The following is an 18,115-nucleotide window of genomic DNA, read 5'->3' as shown; positions in this document are numbered from 1 at the left end:
GTCAGAGCCGACCCTCTGCCATTTCTGAACCGGAGTTGGAGTTTTAAAACATTGCTGTTGCTACCAGACCAAGGAGGAAGAAATTAGAAATTGTTCATGCAAGAGGCTTAAGAGAGCTTATAGATAGTATAATTAGTTGTCTTTTTTCTGCTGAAAATCTAAATCCGAGAACTTAGAATTATTTGTCTTTGTTATTGCCTGTTTGGTAACATATAGGACTGTTGAAGTTTGAACTGTTGATTGCATATTACAACTCTTTGGTCGTGGTGCTCTTTTTAATTTCGTGGTTGATGTTTCCTATTATAGTGTGTTTATGACGAATGTTATTTGTTGAAACTTGAAACTTGAAGATGGATATTATGGTTGATCATTTGGTGAAAGTGCTATAAGTTATGATCACTAGATTTTTGATGTTATTTGCGTACTGTCGATGCTTTAATGATTATCATTAATATACTAGAAATATCTACATTTCATATTTTCTGCAACTAATTCACCATTTGGAATGCTTTCTTCTAAATAAATGTGCATCAAAATATATAAAAATATATATTTTATAAAAAATTCTCCTGGAATGCTGCACTTTCAAAGTCTTTTGGAAGTTGGTACTCCACACTCCTTTGCTTTCACTCGCAACAACTATGTGATCTCACCCATATAAGCTTAAGCTTGCCATAATTGTCCTGCTATTTATATCTCGAGCCATTCGAGATATAGGTTAGAGTTCAATACCTTGTCAGTGCTATTAATGTACTGCACATCCCAAACATGCCACAATACTTCTGGCCAACTTTTACCAAGCCCATTGAAAACTTTCTCTACTTTGGTCTGGGAATGCTTAGGCATTTCATCTGTCAATATCTGTAAGATCTTAAATTCTCAACCAGTCAATCCCTTCTCATCCATGTAAGAAGGTAACGAGAGAATTATGATAGCTTTCTCCTTTCTTAATCTTGTTCATGCTAAAGAAAGTTTTTTCTTGCACATGCCTCCTGACTGGAATTATTCCATTTGAACTGATGCTTCTTTTCTATTTCAATGCATGAACAAATGAGCACTCTGGAAGTATGCATATAAAAAAATATCGTACTTTCTTTTCTGTCCCATATGTTTTGTGCATTCAATGTTTTGACTGCAGAATCTTGCAGGTGTTTCATATGCCGAGAAGGAAGAAGTGCGGACTCTACTTAGAGAGGTTGGTAGATTGAAGTTTAAAGTTTATATGTAAGCTATATATGGATAAGTGAATTACATATATGCATTACTTTTTCTTTTCAGAATACCATTGAAGTCCTTCTATTTGTTTTTTAATTTTAGTATATTAGAAGATAAGGTAGAATATGTTCTTCTGACCAGTAATTGTATTCTTGAGTCCCATTGACCTATTTCTTGGGCATTTGTAGACATTAGTAAAATTATGTAATCTAAGCACACATTAGATCCAATTGATTAAGTCACAAAACGTGTCTGGAAGTATGCTGTTTATTGTCCAGGAAATATTCCTATTATGCCACTAAAAGATTAAAATGGCAGAATAAATGAAAATAAAGGGGGAAGATTTTAAATGTCCACATCACTCAAAATAAAGGGTCAAGAGTAAAAGGCCACTTGAGTGACAATCATGGTCCAAGATAAATGTTACTCAAGTGATGATCAATTGTCAACTTCAAATAATAGGTTAGTATGTAACCTTAATTGTCAACTTAAACGATCTATAAGTATGTGTTGTTAAACTTGAGAGAGACTTAAATGTATGTTAATCACTTGTATTGTAGATAGAACTTTGAGCATCATATGGGTGAGGATTGTCTATACGCTTGGATTTCTCAATAAGATTGAGAGAGATTTTGATTTTTGGGTTTTCTTCCCCTTGGGTTTCCCAATCTAGATCCTAAGTTCACATGTGGACGCTATATTTTTGAATTGCTTATTTACAAGTACCTAAATATCTTCATATAACAAAATAGCACATCTGGGAATGTGATTTTCTATATTAGAGCAGGTGGTTTGTAAGATGTCTCTATTTATATTTTTTTATGGTTTGTTTTTAGAATTTTTTTGGGTCATAAAAGCCTAGCTTCTACTAAAACCTTATTTTGTAGTTATTTTGAACATTGTTTGTAGGCAAGATTGTTAGCATTTTTGAGCTTCATATGGTGATTTTGAGTGAAAATGGATTTTCCAAAATTTCCCAGGCTCGTAATTTTTTCCTCTTCCTCTCTCATTTTGTGGATTTTGAAAATATTTCAAAGGAGAAAGAAATAAATGTCTCAATTCTTTTAAATATTTGTTTGTTTTTATTTAGATGTATCAATAAAAAATTGTGGAGGTGATGCATAACGCACAATAGTTGTAGTGTCTCTCTTTTTTCTTATCAAACCATTTTAGATGTACTTCTACGCATGCTACTTCTGAATAGACTTTAGTAATTGTTACCCACCAAAAGTGGGTGACCCCATAGGAGAAATTTTCTCCTAAATTTGTCTTCAGCCGGCAGCCAGCAGCCCCTAACAACCACCAGTGTAGTCAATATATTGTGCAATTTGATCTCCGCTCCTTGAGCCAATGATATGTCCCCTCGCCCATCTGTCGAGAGCGTATGTTTGAAGGTGGGTAATCCAATCCTAAAGGTATGTTTTTCATTGTGCAATTGAGTGCTTATGCTTGTTTTTCCTTGGGCATATTGGGCATGGATTATTGGGTGACTTGGAAGAAGGAAGGGTTTTGATTGTAGTTTTGTTCCCTCACCTTAAATTGGGGGTTAATCCTCAATCCTAGTCTCGTGGGATCTCTCTTATTGGCTTATAGCTTCAGGAAGGGCACTATTTGGGAAACCCCGATTTTGGTAGCGCGGTCCTGTTTTCCTATTTCACATTTTTCACTCCCCTTTGCACATTACAAACCCTATTTCATCATCTTCCCTCTTTGGGTCCACATGACCACTGGGTTCACACGACATCAGTACACCCCATCCCCTTGTCCACATGTTTGGGTCGGGCTTGGAAATGTTGCCTCGGATGTTGATGCAGCTAAGAGAACATTAAAAGCATATCATGGCCACAAGCAAGAAACAAAAGAAAAGAATATTATAAAATGCAAAATATAGCCAGGACATTAAAATAGCATGTGGGAAAAAGCCAAACATGAGCTGTACCCCTTATCATTATGGAAATCACCTTGGTTCCTAGGGCCCCATAAGTGCATGCACATCATTAAAGAACCCGTGCGCATCCCAACCGATGGAGGGCGACAAACTGCCCCAACTAAAGGGGGTAATAACTGCTTATATCATACACAACATGCTCTCATCCCCTGGAGCACCGTGCTGTAATACAAAGAAAAATCAAGAAAAGTAAAAAGGGAAATGAAGAAGGGTGGAAAAACAAGGGGCCGAGGTAACTCATTTATCCATGATTGCTCCCTCCTACATCTATACACCAAAATATGTGGACATCCCTCATTATTACCATCCTTGAACCCATGGCATTTGGTTTTGAGACCCCTGTGTCCCCATCCATCTCATCATTATTTACATGACCCATATCAATTGAAGGATGTTCCTTGGACTTGTCTTTTCCCTTAGGGCCTGGGAACACCTAAGAGGCTTGTTTATTAGCCACTCCTACCTAGGAAGGTAACACTATTACAAGCTTAAAGCCCCAAGTTTGGAAGGGAAGCCCATTATGAAGTCTTAATGTGACCTTGATTAACAAGCTTGGTTCACTTAGATGCACTAATGAATTATTGTACCTCATGGTGAGGAAGCACATTGGATCTTATTTGTAATTGGCAGGTGGTTTCATCATGAGTTGGGCAACTTAATTGGGGCCCAATCCCACCAGAGGATAATATTGAGACTTCTAGGGGATGCTTTGAGAGCCATGGGACTCCATCATGTGTTAGAGCATCATTTCATGCCACGGGCACCTTCAACACCCTCAACAAACTGTTCCTTACCCCACATTATTCGCGAGATGATGCACTTGGAAAAGTGTGCCCCGATCGGCTTAGCATATTTTATGGTAGTTGATCCAAGGCTCAACAGAGGTTTATCTCGCCCTTAAGACATGGGAAGGAAAGCACCATCGTCAGAGCCCTCATCATTGGACTAGTACATGTGAAAATTTGCTGCAATAATTGATTTATTTCAGCTACTTATTTATGATAAGTTATTTACCAATACTTCAGTAAATACCAAAATAAATTCAGTTGCAGACTTCACAAACTAGAACTAAAAATTAAACGGCAAGAGAAACATCAACATATGAACAATCACATTGACCCTTGGTTTTGGACAATCATCCTTGGAAAAACCCAATGTGGGAAAAACGGTGTAGCAAATCTGAGGATTCTTATTATTGGCAGTAAATATTTGAATACAATCTAGGATGCTCATCTAGCAATTGTTTACAGAGAAAATACTGGCAGAAAATCTGAGTGAGTTTTACCTCACTTCACCTGGCAGAATTTCGGTTGATCCAGCACAAGACTGTCTAACCCCGACTATTTCTGCGCTGGCTCTGCGTCAGCCCTTTGTCACCTTCTTTGCCCTCTGCGTCAGCTCTTCCGGCTGTTCCGATAGTTCCCGGCAGTTTCAGCATTTCTTGGCAGTTCCCGATAGTTTCGGCAGTTCCAACAATTTTGGATTTTTGCGTGACAAGCAACTTTTTTGCTCTGCACTGGCCCTTCTGGCTTTGCAAGCTCTCTCCGCCACGCAGAGGGCCAAAGGGATTGCGCAAAGGCTACCCGGCCCTGCATGAGTGATGCAGAGGGGGCTAGAGAGCCAATGCAAAGCATCAGAAGGCTGACGCAGAGGGTTCCAGGCTGACGCAGAGGCCAGGAGGGCTGACGCAGAGCCTTAGAGAGGCGTTGGAGAGATTTTCGTGGAGCAGACTTGTCGAATAATTGCTTTTGAAGAGAGGTAATATTGCTAGATTGATTTCTCTGTCAGGTCAGCTAGTTTGGCACCCAATTGTACTCCAAGAAAGCTGCTTAATAATAAAACCCTCAAAACTGCTGCACTGGTTTTCCCAAGTTGGGTTTTTTCAGGGACGATTGTCCAAAAATAACAGTGTCCCTTGTTTGTTTTTCTATTTCTTTCAGTTGATGATTTGTAGATGGTTGAGACTGCATTTGTGTTTATTTTTCAGTATTTATATGGTTAACTAACTTCTTAGGAAATTGAACAAGTAGGTGAAATAAACCAGATAGTGCAGGAAGAATTTCTAACGAGTTAGACTTAGAAATTCCAACACAGACTCCTTACAGAAAGCTATGGTTTCCTTGGATGTATGTTCTCCTCCATTATCGAATCTTAATATCTTTATTCTTCTTTCTGTAAGGTTCTATACTTCAGGTTTGAATTCTTGAATTTTTGTAAATGCTTCATCCTTGGATTTCATTAAGTAAACCCAAGTAGGGTTGTAGCGGAGCGCCCCTCCCCCCCTCTGGCCCCCCCTCACGCCCCCGCTCCCAATTCGCGCTCTGGGTGGGAGGAACTCGGGAGTGGGTTGGGAGTGCGCTCCTGACAAAAAAAAAGTGCTCCCTGGTTTTTCGGGAGCGTTTAGTCTTTTTTGCGAATTCTTTTTTACAGGAATATTCCAAATGCAATTTTTTTTCAAGGAAACAAATAAGTTTTGAGTGGGGCAGCCTAATGATCAAGCATATGGCCCTAGTATTGATATGTGATTCATGGTAATGTTAAATTCTTAAAGTAAAAGTGACATTCTCCTTAATCTTCATTTTCATCCTTTTACGTAAACTTTTAACATTACCATGAAATGACCCAAGATGTTTGAGAGTGGTTCTGACCTCATTGGATTTCATATGGAGAAAGTAGAATTTTAGATTTCATTCAAAATCCAGCACACTTATCAGTTTTTCAGGGTTTCAGAATTGAGGGGATTGCAATGTTTCCATTGGATTTTGTCATGTATTAGGGTATGGAACTTGTATTTAATCAAGAGCATCAATCCCTCTATGTACCTTGATGTTAGTGACATTGGTTGTCGAACTCCTCTATCATGATCCTCCTAAAAATGTACACATCACTCAAACAAAATTTTGACTTGACATGCTATGCTTTTTCTATCTTATGTTAATACTTAGAGGGTGATATTAATGACAAAGATCTTGATTTTGCAACAAGACAAAAAATTAGACATTTCTCGTGGCGACAAGAGGCCCAAGCATTAGCAATAGATAATAGCTTTACTTGTCTTTTCTAGTTTCTAGTAGTTTTTATAACTATTGACTATTTCATATTTATTATGATATTTTTTGTAAACAATATATGACAATTTAAGTTTGAAGTTTGAAGTTGGCAATTATAACTCATTAGTAATGAATTATGAATATGATGCTTTGTGAAAGTTGAAAGCTATTTCATTTCATTTCATTTTATAACATTCATTTCATGTTAGATATTATTTGTTGTAATGGTTGCACTTAGCTTACAAGTACAACTTTAGTGATCAATGATGATAAATGTTATATATTGAATTTTGAAAGCTTGAAACTTTAAGATTGATGAATCATGAGACTCAATATGTTGTATGTTACTATGTTACTAGCTTGTGGACGTGGTTGATGAAGATTATAACTTCTAGATGATTGTTGTTATATGGTTCAATCTATGTTTTTTTATATCTAATTCATCATTCTACATGCTTTTGTTGACATATATGCATCAAAATATAAAAATTATATATTATATAAAAAACGCTCTTGGAATCGCTCCCAAACCGGGAGCTTTTGAAAATGTCGCTCCCGCTCCAGCTCCCTATTTCTGCTCCCGCTCCCAAGTAACCTTGAACCCAAGTCTTCCTTAAAGGAACAAAACTCAAGAAGAAGACACGTCAGTTAAAGAAAAAACACACTCATATGTTGAGACGAAGGAAATTCCAAGTGAAGATTTTGTAACCAACTCGACGAAATGGAACCTGAAGTAAATCAGAATCTAGCCACACACATGATAAGGGAAACCAAAAGAACTTTTTATCTACATCCAAATCACAAGAACAAACATCTCAATCAATCTACGAATCCGTATCACTCAGAACATAAACAACAAACTTATGTTCTGAAGAATATTGAAGTGCGCACAACTCAGTCCCGTGATAACAGTTCATCACAAGTTTCTAGTAATCAAAAGATTTCACAAAAGATTAATTTAGGATGGTCAGATCCTTCCTCCATGCAACAATTTTATATATCACTCCAAGGATCATATCAACTTGTATTGACAAAGATGACTGTCCTGAGATGAGAAGACATTCGTAGCAGAAAAAGAGATCAAGCCCTTCCATCAACAAGTTTTGAGGACAAAGCTTTTTGAAGAGGAAGGCAATGTTATGAATATAATTATGTAAAAGTAATAAATATAGATAATAAATAATAAACATAATAATATGTAAATAAGTAATAATTAGTTAAACAAAGAGGCATGTCTAAGGAGACATGACCGTTCATAAAGGGACACCTGCTTGGTATATAAGCAAGCCCCTCACTCTCAATTTTATTATCATTCTTATTTATACATTTTAATATATATTCTTCTATCTCAATGGAGGTCTTTATATTCCAAATCTTCTAGAATATTTAACTTGAAGAACAAACTTTGTTCGTTACAACATCTCACAAGGCTTGTTCTGTTTTGAGGCAATAGGTACACCTATAGAACTACTCATAGCTTGTTTTTTTGGTTGGGAACTAAGATATACACATTTAAATATTATTGAATTCAATTCTTAGCATCAACCTTTTGCAGTGAAGACTTTGAAAGAATCTTTTGTCTTTTGGGAATGAATTTACAATATGATATACTGATAAGTAATTACCTTTTCATTGCCTGTATCTTTGTTTACTAAATGCTTTGCATTGAGTGGTTGTATTTAGTTACCATAAAGATGAATCGAACATATAGGCTTTAACAGGAAATTAGTATCCACTTTTTTCATCTAGTTCATTTCTGTTGTTGTGGCTTGCAACTGTAGGTTTAAGTAGCTTATGATGGAGTGTCAGGAAACGATTGCAGGCGAGTTTATCATACTTTGTCCAAATTTCTAGCATGAATGGTTAACTGTATAAGATGAAGACACAAATATTTGAAAATAACAACATTTTTGTGAATTCTACAATCAGTAGCATCGATTGATCTCAGGGTAGTTTTCTTTTGACACATGTTGTGCTAAAAGATATTAGCCTAACCATTTTATTACTATTACCATAGTTTTGCATATGTTGTATGTTTTTTTAGGTTACTATGCTTTCTTTATATATTTAATTCTTTCTAGCTTCCAACTTCAACCCATTGAAGCTCGCTTTGTGAAAGATAGGGTCTTGGTAACATAGTTCTTGTTCAATTGATAATCAAAAGAACTTTTTGTATTAGCTATGAAAATTCCTAAGCTAGAATCCCTACTGCAGCAAACTAATGTTAGTTCTCTTACTTGATTAAATCATACAAGTTATTTACTGTCTGCTACGGTAAATTTTGAAGTAAATACATCTGCAGCCTTCACTTAATTTACATATATGTGGAAACAAAATACTGAGCAAGAAGGAAAAATACAACACATAGGATAGTGATTTTTGGACAAATAGTCATCGGAAAAACCCAATGCGGTAAAACCGGTACAACAACTTTGAGGGTTTTATTATTATGCAGTAGCAAAATCTAAATACATCACTGAATACCTCACAACGTTATTCAGTTACAGAGAGAAATACTGGCAGACGCTTTGTGAGTTTACCTCACACAATCACTGAGAAAACTCTCGGCTATTCTGGCTATTGGATGAGATGCCCCTGGTAGGCACTGCGCTAGCTTTGCACTGCCTCTACGTTGTCCCAGCATGAACCCTTGCAGGCACCGCGTCACCTAGCTGGGAATTCAATCAGAAGCCTAGAGTCACTGCTCTCAGCCTCCCGGTCTCACACCTTGGCTTTCTTCTGCTGAAATTGGCCCTCTGCTTTGATTTTTGACTCTCTTTCTACCTCTACGTCACTTACGCGTGGCCCTTCTGGCCAGGCGTCAACCTTTGAGTCAAGGCTTCTGGATCACTTACTGCCTCTCTCTGTTGATGTATTTCTAGTTGAGAATCTGTCTCTTTCGAAGCTACTATCCTTGCCCCTCAACTGCAAGGATTTCTTCAATCGATTTTTCCTCCTGAGAACTTCTCACTTCAGAAAATCAATTTTCTCTATCTCTTTGTATGTTTTCCAAATGACCCTCAAGCCCCTTCTTATATCTTCCTGGTTGACAACTAACGACCTAGATTAAAACATAATCAAAGGCTTAGATTGTTTTTTCTTGATCCATGGCTTTTCCTAGAAGTTTCACCCCTGATTAGATTAACACCCATTAATATTTTAATTTTCCTTGGTTTAGACTTAGGAACCCCATTAAAAATATTAACTATTTTAATAAAATCACTTCTGGGTGGAATTTACCAAAAGGCTTTCTGGCTTCTTTGGAATACCTATGCCCAAGCCTCCCTGCAAAATTTGAGACTTAGAGCACATCTGATGCTGCTTGAAATCAACACTCCCTCTTAGTGAGGAATGTGCGCTAGCAATATACTGCCTCTCTGCATACTGCTCTGACTTTGAAGCATTGTCTCTGCGCTATTGATGTCTGACGTACTGTCCACCAACCACTGTGTTGCTGCGGCTACTATACTGCTGCCTTTGACACTGCCACTGCCAATGCTACATCTGTACTGTCGCTGCCTCTCAAATGTTGCATCTAGCTATGCTGCTAGCACTGCCACTGCTAACACTGCTTCTGTATTGCAACTCAGTTGCTGAGAGAAGCAACTGGAAACACCCAAAATTGGATAAGTATCTAGTGGATACTGCTCGGTGTTGAAATCCTGACTGTTTCTAGTCCCACTCTGCCTCTGAAGCTACTTTGCTGTTGAAGCTTTGCACTGTGCCTCCTCGCACTGCTGCCTCTCTGTTCTGCGCTGCTTAGTATCTGGCTCTCCTAACCACTGCGTCTGTCGAATCAACACTTCATGGTACCAACTGAAACTCCACCATCCTGCTACTCCTAATCATGGGCTCTTTTAGCAAGGTGTTGATCTAAGAGGCAGGCTCCTCAAGGATCCTACCCATTAGCAGTCCTCCTGACTACAGCTCTATATCAACCCACTTCTCTCCTGGAGGTATCTCGGCTGTCATGGCAAACACCTTGTCGTCGATTTTCACAGTTGCAACTTTCGGATCATGCTTCTCATCCTTGTCCTTTTTCTTCAAAGGACACTCGGATGCATAGTGGCCCATCTCGCCACATCTGAAGCAGTTCACCTTGGAGACGTCCTTCTTTCGTCTCTGTTACCCCTGCTGCCCCTTCGATGCAAGGGCTGTGTTATCCTCCTCCTTTACTTTGGGCTTTGACCCACTACTGCTGCTGCTCCCGTTAAGTTTGACCTTGAGCAGGTCTCTCCTTAGCTCTTCTTGTTTCAGAGCTGCCCACATCTCGTCCCAATTTGGCAATGCTGCTCTACCCAGGATACTCTGGACAAAGATTTTCCACTCATCCGAGACGAAATTTAGAGCCAGTCTCACTAACTCTGAATCCTAAGGTGTATGTCCCGCAGCTTACAGCTCATCACAGGTCTCCTTCAGTTTCGTGAGGAACGGATCCACACATTCTCCCTTTTGCATCCGAGCAGATCTTAGCGTTTGCTCTAAGTACATCTTTCCGCTGTTCAGAAGATCCCTGATACAATGTGGCCAAGGCGTCCCACATCTCCTTAGTGGTTCCTTTGCTTGCAATGTGGCACAGCATGTGATCCTTGACTCCATCCAGGATCATCCTCTTCGCCTTAGTCATCTCAGCTTTGTACTTTTTCAGCGGATCTGTGTTGATTTGGGGTAGCATCGGATGTGCTCTAGCCACGAAAATTGGTGGAGAGGCTAAAGCACATGAGATCTCCAATACCCAAAAATGGTTTGGGTAGATTCTAAACAGTTTGGGAGATATTAAAATAATTAATATTTTTAATGGAGTCCCTAAGTCTAAACTTAGGGAAAATAAAATATTAATGTGAATTAATATAAAACTATGTTAGAAGGGATCAAAAGTCATGGATCAAGCCAGAGTTAATCTTAGTCGTTGATTAGGGACTTAATATCGGCTGTTGAATTGTCAACAAGAAAAGTATAAGAGGAGGCTTGAGGGTCACTTGGAGAACACACTGAGTTGATCAAGGTTTCGATTTTCCGGGGCAGGGTTTGCAGAGGAAGTCGAAAGAGTGATCAGAGCTACAGTTGAGGGGCGGTGAATACAAAAGCAGAGAGGCAGAGATAGTACTAGGAGGATCAGCGCAGAAGCTGGGAGAGAGGGACGCAGAGCCAACCAGAGGTTCACGCAAAGCCAGCCAAGGCTCACATAGAAGTAGCCAGGAGCTGCGCAGTGCCTCAAAGAGCCAGCGTGGGTGACACAAAGGCTCTAAGGGCTGACCAATGCCTCTTGAGGCTGATGCAGGGCAAGCGAGGGTGACACTGGGCCAGAAAGGGCTTATGTAGTTCCTAGAGGTTGATGCTGGGGTTTTCATGGGGCAGATTGGAGCTGGGAGCTGTTGGAGTCTTTATCGGGGTTTCAGCTGAAATATTTGCTTGCGAGTAGAGAGGTACTACTGCCGAGATTATTCTCTGTTGGGTGAGCTGATTTTGGCACCCAGATTGTATTATGAAACTGCTTAATAATACAAACCCTCAGATCGCTGCATCAGTTTTCCCACATTGGGTTTTTCTGGGGACATTGGTCCAAAAACAATGGTGTCACTTGTGTGCTTGTTTTGTTTCCTTGAGTTGATGATCAGTAAAGTGTTGAGCATGTACTTGTATTTATTTTCAGTATTTACATGGTAACTAACTTGTTAATTAATGAAAACAAGCAAGCAGAAATAAATCATAAAAGTACATGAAGGGTTTCTAACAGTTAGACTTAGAAATTCCAACATGGTATCAGAGGGTGGTTGTAGATCACAGGAGAACTGAGAACATCAGCTGAGTAGAGCAACAACAACAAAAAACGGATGTCCCGAGTGACAGAAGCTATTCCTAGCAGAGAAGCAGCAAGGGGTGATGCAGTGCCTGCGTCATCAAGTTTGAGCCGGGAAGAGGATCAGCGCAGTGGCAGAGGGGAGCAGACTCGACCTACATACTGCCCAGTCATCTTTCTCAGTCAGGAAGGATTGATGCCCGTGGCCAGGAGGTGCGGATTTTGCTAGTGCCGGGATTGTGCAGAGCCTAGAAGCTCTAACATTTAGTTTGCTGGGGTTTAGGAGGTTGTGGGTAAGTTGCAGAGTGAAGCTGGTGGGGTACTGTAGTCAGAACAATACTTAACAGGGCAAGACCAAGGAGGAGGGAGTTGCTACTGAGGATTTCTAGCCAAGAAATCCAGATCAGTGGTGTCGTTGCACCAACGATCGAAGTGGGGGCATCTCGACATTGGCAAAAGGGTTTTAAGGAGGGAAATCGAGGCTCAGAGGGAGTCACATCGAGAACTTCCAGAAGGGAAGTAGAGGAGCAACGAGATGGCAGTGAACAGGGTAAGAGACCAAGACAGACTGGACAGAGCCTCAAACTTCATAGTCTGGAAGGCCATAATCTTATCTGTTATAGACAACAACCGTCTCAAGCACTTTGCGTTAAAGACAATAGTGGTCCAAGTTGACTCGGCTGATAACGATAAGTACGAGGATGCAATGGCGAGGGCCAAGAGTATCATCCTTGATAGGGTCAAGGATCATGTAGTACCACACATTGCCGAGAAGAATACGACAAATGAGATGTGGGAGGCCCTAAAGAAGTTGTATCAGCATACTTCCGTGTAGTGGAAGATGCTACTAGAAAATCAGTTGCGGTCATACCAGATGCAAAAGGGAGAATAGATCAACGCCTTCCTCGGTCGATTGAAGGAGATTCGAGATCAACTGACTTCCATAGGGGCCACGTCGGATCCAGAATTGATGGTGAGAACAGCCTTGAACATAGTTTGAGAAGACTGGGAGGTGTTTGTCCAGAGCATATTGGGCAAGGCGACCCTTCTAGATTGGGAGGAAATGTGGGCGGCTCTTTGCCAAGAAGATATCAGAAGGCTAAGCAAGGTGGGAAGTAGCGGCAAGAGGATCATAATCAAGGAGGAGGAAGAGGAGGATGTTGCCCCAGCATCTGAGGGAAAGCAGGAGAAACAGAAGAAGAAGGGCCTCTCCAAGGTCAAAGGCTTCAACTCTGGGGAACTGGGTCACTATGCGAGCCAGTGTTCGAGGAAGAAGAGAAAAGGAGAGGCTTCCGAGACCAAGGCAGCGCCAGCAAGGGCCGAGAAGGAAGTGGAGACAGATGATGACTGTGCCATGAGTGCTCACACACCACTTGAGCGGAAGTGGGGAGACATCGAGCTGTAGTCAGACAGACTACAAGCGATGAGACACAGGATCCTTGAGGTACCCAACCTTTTGGATTATACCTAGCTACGGGAGCCCCAAAGAGGAGTAGCATCGGATGTGCTCTAGCCACGAAAATTGGTGGAGAGGCTAAAGTGCATGAGATCTCCAATACCCAAAAATGGTTTGCGCAGATTCTAAACAGTTTGGGAGATATTAAAATAATTAATATTTTTAATGAGTCCCTAAGTCTAAACTTATGGAAAATAAAATATTAATGTGAATTAATATAAAACTATGTTAGAAGGGTCCAAAAGTCACGGATCAAGCCAGAGTTAATCTTAGCCGTTGATCAGGGACTTAATTTTGGCTGTTGAATTGTCAACGAGAAAAGTATAAGAGGAGGTTTGAGGGTCACTTCGATAACACACCGAGTTGATCGAGATTTTGATTTTCTAGGGCAGGGTTTGCTGAGGAAGTCGAAAGAGTGATCAGAGTTGCAGCTGAGGGACAGTGAATACAGAAGCAGAGAGGCAGAGATAGTACCAGGAGGATCAACGCAAAAGCTGGGAGAGAGGGACGTAGAGCTAGCCAGAGGTTCACGTAGAGCCAACTAGGGCTCACGTAGAGGCAGCCAGGAGTTGCGCAGTGCCTTGGAGAGCCAGCGTGGGTGACCCAGAGGCTCTAAGGGCTGGCAGAGTGCCTCTTGAGGCTGACGCAGGGCAAGCCATGCCGACTGGGTTAGAAAGGGCTGATGCAGTCCCTAGAGGCTGATGCTGGGATTTTCGTGGGGCAGATTGGAGCTGGGAGCTGCCGGAGTGTTTCTTTGGGGTTTCAACCGGAATATCTACTTCCAAGTAGAGAGGTACTACTGCCGAGATTATTCTCTATTGGGTGAGCTGGTTTGGCACCCAGATTATATTCTGAAACTGCTTAATAATACAAACCCTCAGATAGCTGCACCGGTTTTCCCGCATTGGGTTTTTCAGGGACATTGGTCCAAAAACAACGGTGTCACTTGTGTGCTTGTTTTGTTTCCTTCAATTGATGATCTGTAATGTGTTGAGCATGTACTTGTATTTATTTTCAGTATTTACATGGTAAATAACTTGTTAATTAATTAGAACAAGTAGGCAAAAATAAATCAGAAAAGTACATGAAGGGTTTCTAATAGTTAGACTTAGAAATTCCAACAATCTGCATCTGCATGTTCAGCCACCATATTATCAACGTACATCTTGAGGGCATGCTCATCTAGCAGGAAGGTCATCCTAGCCTTCCAGATGGCATAGTTGGAAGCCCCGTCCAACTTGTCTTGATCCCTCAAGCCATTGGTTGCCATCTCCTCCGAAAACTGTCAAACATCTCCCTCTTCCCCCCTGCTCGGTAGTTCCTAGGTTGCCTTACGCACTCCCTGATGGAGTTGGTAAGCTGCTACTCCTTTGTTGCTCAACAATTGAGAAATGTTGATTTCCTTAGCAAGAAATCTCTGAGGAAGTATTCCCTCACTATGCTCCGCTGCTTCTTTCCTCTGATGTCTTTTCAGTTGAGCAAAGCTGCCTACTGAAAAATCTGCGTCCACTAACTGCTCCTTACACTGAGGCTTAGTGCTGCTCCCTCTGCCATGGCAAAATTCGAACTGGAAGCTCTTTCTCGTCGTCAACTCACTCGGAGAGAGAGACTACCTCGAATTTTCAATCGTCCGACTAGAACTGCGCAAACCCTTTGGGCGTTTCGACTTGCTGCCTCCTATAGCTTTTCGATTTCCCCTTTTGTTCAGCGCTGGTGTTTCTGGTTTTGCTCTTCTTGTCTCACCTGCACTAGCTCCAATACCATGTGAAAATTGCTAACCTGGAATCCCTACTGTAGCAAACTAATGTTACTTCTCCTACTTGATTAATTCATACAAGTTATTTATTGTCTTCTACGGTAAATTTCGAAGTAAATACATATGCATCCTTCACTTAATTTACATATATGTGGAAACAAAATACTGAGCAGGAATGAAAAATACAACACATAGGACACAATTATTTTTGGACAAATAGTCCCTGGAAAAATCCAATGCGGAAAAACCGGTGCAGCAGCTCTGAGGGTTTTATTATAATTTATTATGCAGTAGCAAAATGTGAATACATCACTGAATACCTCACAAGGCTATTCAGTTAGAGAGAGAAATATTGGCAGAAGCTTTGTGAGTTTACCTCATACAATCACTGAGAAAAGTCTCGGCTGTTTCGACTACTGGATGAGATGCCCTTTGCAGGCACTGCGCTAGCTCTGCGCTGCCTCTACACTGTCACAGCATCAACCCTTTCAGGCACTGCGTCACCCAGTTGGGAATTCGATCAGAAGCCTAGAGTCACTGCTCTCAGCCTCTCGGTCTCACACCCCTGCTTCTGGTTGCTAAAACTGACCCTCTGCTCTGATCTTCGACTTTCTCTTTCTGCCTCTGTGTCACTTCTGCATGGCCCTTCTGGCCCTGTGTGAGCCTCTGCGTCAAGGCTTCTGGATCGCTTACTGCCTCTCTTTGCTGATGTATCTCCGGCTGAGAATCTCTCTCTCTGGAAGTGTTAAATTGGCAACTAGGGCCAAACTCCATGTGGGTTAGCTTATTTCTGGCAGCTGATATTTTTATTGGATCCCTCTCGTCGAGAGGTGTAGGATTGATCTAAAGATCATCCGATTCCGATAAGTATTTATGGAGATATGAATTTATTTTGTTTATGTAATTATTATCAAGCCGACTAGCACTTATGTAGGCTCTAGAAGCCCAACCGACGTGTCTATTCATTATCCACATTTTAGTATAAATTGGTGAGGATTTGAAGTCATTTTGGATAGGTATTCTTGAGGTGATCTCCTCTCCACGTCTGGGTTTTTGGAGAAGGAGAGAACCAAAAGAATACGCTGGCCTAAAAGGAGCCCCAGCTGCAAGATGATGCCCTACGCTGGTCATGAAGACATATTTACGCTGGTCATGGAGACAAGTCATACGCTGACATTACAAATGATGCCCTAGATCTAAAACGCATGAGCATTGGTCATGAAGAATTCTATTCCCAACAAGGGGAAGGGTCTATCCACAGCTGCAGAGAAGACTCTCCATACGAAACTACAGTAATGGTAATGAAGACGCAGTAAGCCCTAGCTGCAGTGGCCGTAGTGAAGCCCTAGCTGCTGTAACCGTAGTGAAGAAACCTCAACCCTAGCCACAGTAAGCCACAGGCTTATGAGGAAATCTTATACGCTGTCCAATAGCACTTAAACGCAGTCAAAAGATGGAATCTCTATACGCTGATACGTTGTAAACCCTATACAACATACACGCTGTTCATAAAAGATTCATATGCAGGGTATGGTGCAGACATGGCACGCAGAATTGTTGACACTCTTGATGTATGCGGATCTAGCAGTGTAAATCATATACGGAACCCACAGGTTGAAACACAGTTATATACGGAATGCTATAGCCAAGGAATGAAGCCCTCAGTTTGGATTATATATGGAACGCAGATCATGCCATAACCCTGGATCCGTAGTCACATGGAATCATTACACACAGTTCATGGACAGTGAACGTGATGCCTAGAACAGCCGCAGTCATAAAGTTATTAACACGCATTCAATGCTGTTCATGTTATACACACTATATATATATATATATATGCTGTTCATGAGAAATATATTCACGGTTAATGCAACACAGCATGGCATGTAGCAGCATAGCAACCTGCAGCTATATATATATGCTGTTCAGAAATACGCAATATAGGAATGAAGATATTCATTATATAAACACCGTCATGATGCTATTGGAACACAATCATATATGGACGCAGCTGTATGTAGACAGATATTGGAACGCAAATATATATGCTATTGGACAGTAGCTGTATGTAGACAGATAATGGAACGCAGGTATATATGTCATATTTATTATGTAAATGCAGTCATAAAAGAACACATTTATATATTATGGAACGACAACAATTGTATGGAACGCAACATGATACAGGTCTTATTCATTATGGGACACAGTCACATTAATGATGTATGGAACACATGAGTATATACATACGCTGTAGTACACAGTCATATACACACGCTATATGTGGACAGTCATATATATAATGGAACACAGCCATCAGGGATTATATACAGTGTTCATAAAGTGATATTGCCTAGGTATATAAACTTCGGTGGCATAGAGATAAGAATGTTGTGTGATTTGGACACATATATGTAACACAATATTGGGCAGCAGCATGATGCATGAGATATTGTGGATGGGCAGCGCAATGATACATGGAGCATGAGCAGCAGCATGATGGGTAGCACAATGATACATGATATATGGGCAGCGTGATGTATGAGATCATGAGCAGCATGATAATGCATGATGCAGCATGATGGTGCTACACAATCAGGGGCAGCAAATGGACGAGATGTAGAACGATGATAGGTGAAGGAGTCACCTTGAGAATCAGTTGAAGAAGAATGTCTTCAACTGATCTCATCATGATACAAAATGATCTATGCTAGATCTAGATAAGTCAAAGTATTGACTTCTGTTGTAAATGTACTCTCTCTCTCTCTCCTTCTCTGCTGAACTTTGAAGATAAAAGAAGATTTGATCAAAGGGTTTCTCCACACATTGTGGGGTTTGTCCCTGGCTCGCGCCATATCTTGTGTCCTCTTGTCTTGGCTTGTCTTCT

General features: G+C 40.7%; 1 protein-coding gene across 3 annotated transcripts in view; it reads left to right on the top strand.

Annotated features, from left to right (window-relative positions):
* Positions 1-18,115, top strand: part of LOC149187085 (3'-5' exonuclease domain-containing protein / K homology domain-containing protein / KH domain-containing protein) — a 290,743-nt gene that overhangs the window by 204,521 nt on the left and 68,107 nt on the right. For all 3 annotated transcript variants that reach the window (XM_089411279.1, XM_089411278.1, XM_089411280.1), the window contains exon 6: positions 1,149-1,195. In XM_089411279.1, the coding sequence (XP_089267405.1) occupies positions 1,149-1,195 (47 nt within the window). The remainder of the gene's footprint in view (positions 1-1,148; positions 1,196-18,115) is intronic.

Source organism: Pinus tabuliformis, chromosome 3_1 (assembly GCF_031772625.1).
Source record: "Pinus tabuliformis cultivar Carrire ecotype Pingquan chromosome 3_1, CPIR1, whole genome shotgun sequence".
Taxonomy (NCBI): domain Eukaryota; kingdom Viridiplantae; phylum Streptophyta; class Pinopsida; order Pinales; family Pinaceae; genus Pinus; species Pinus tabuliformis.
Note: the sequence above shows the minus strand (reverse complement) of the source record. Positions and strands in the feature narration are given on the sequence as shown.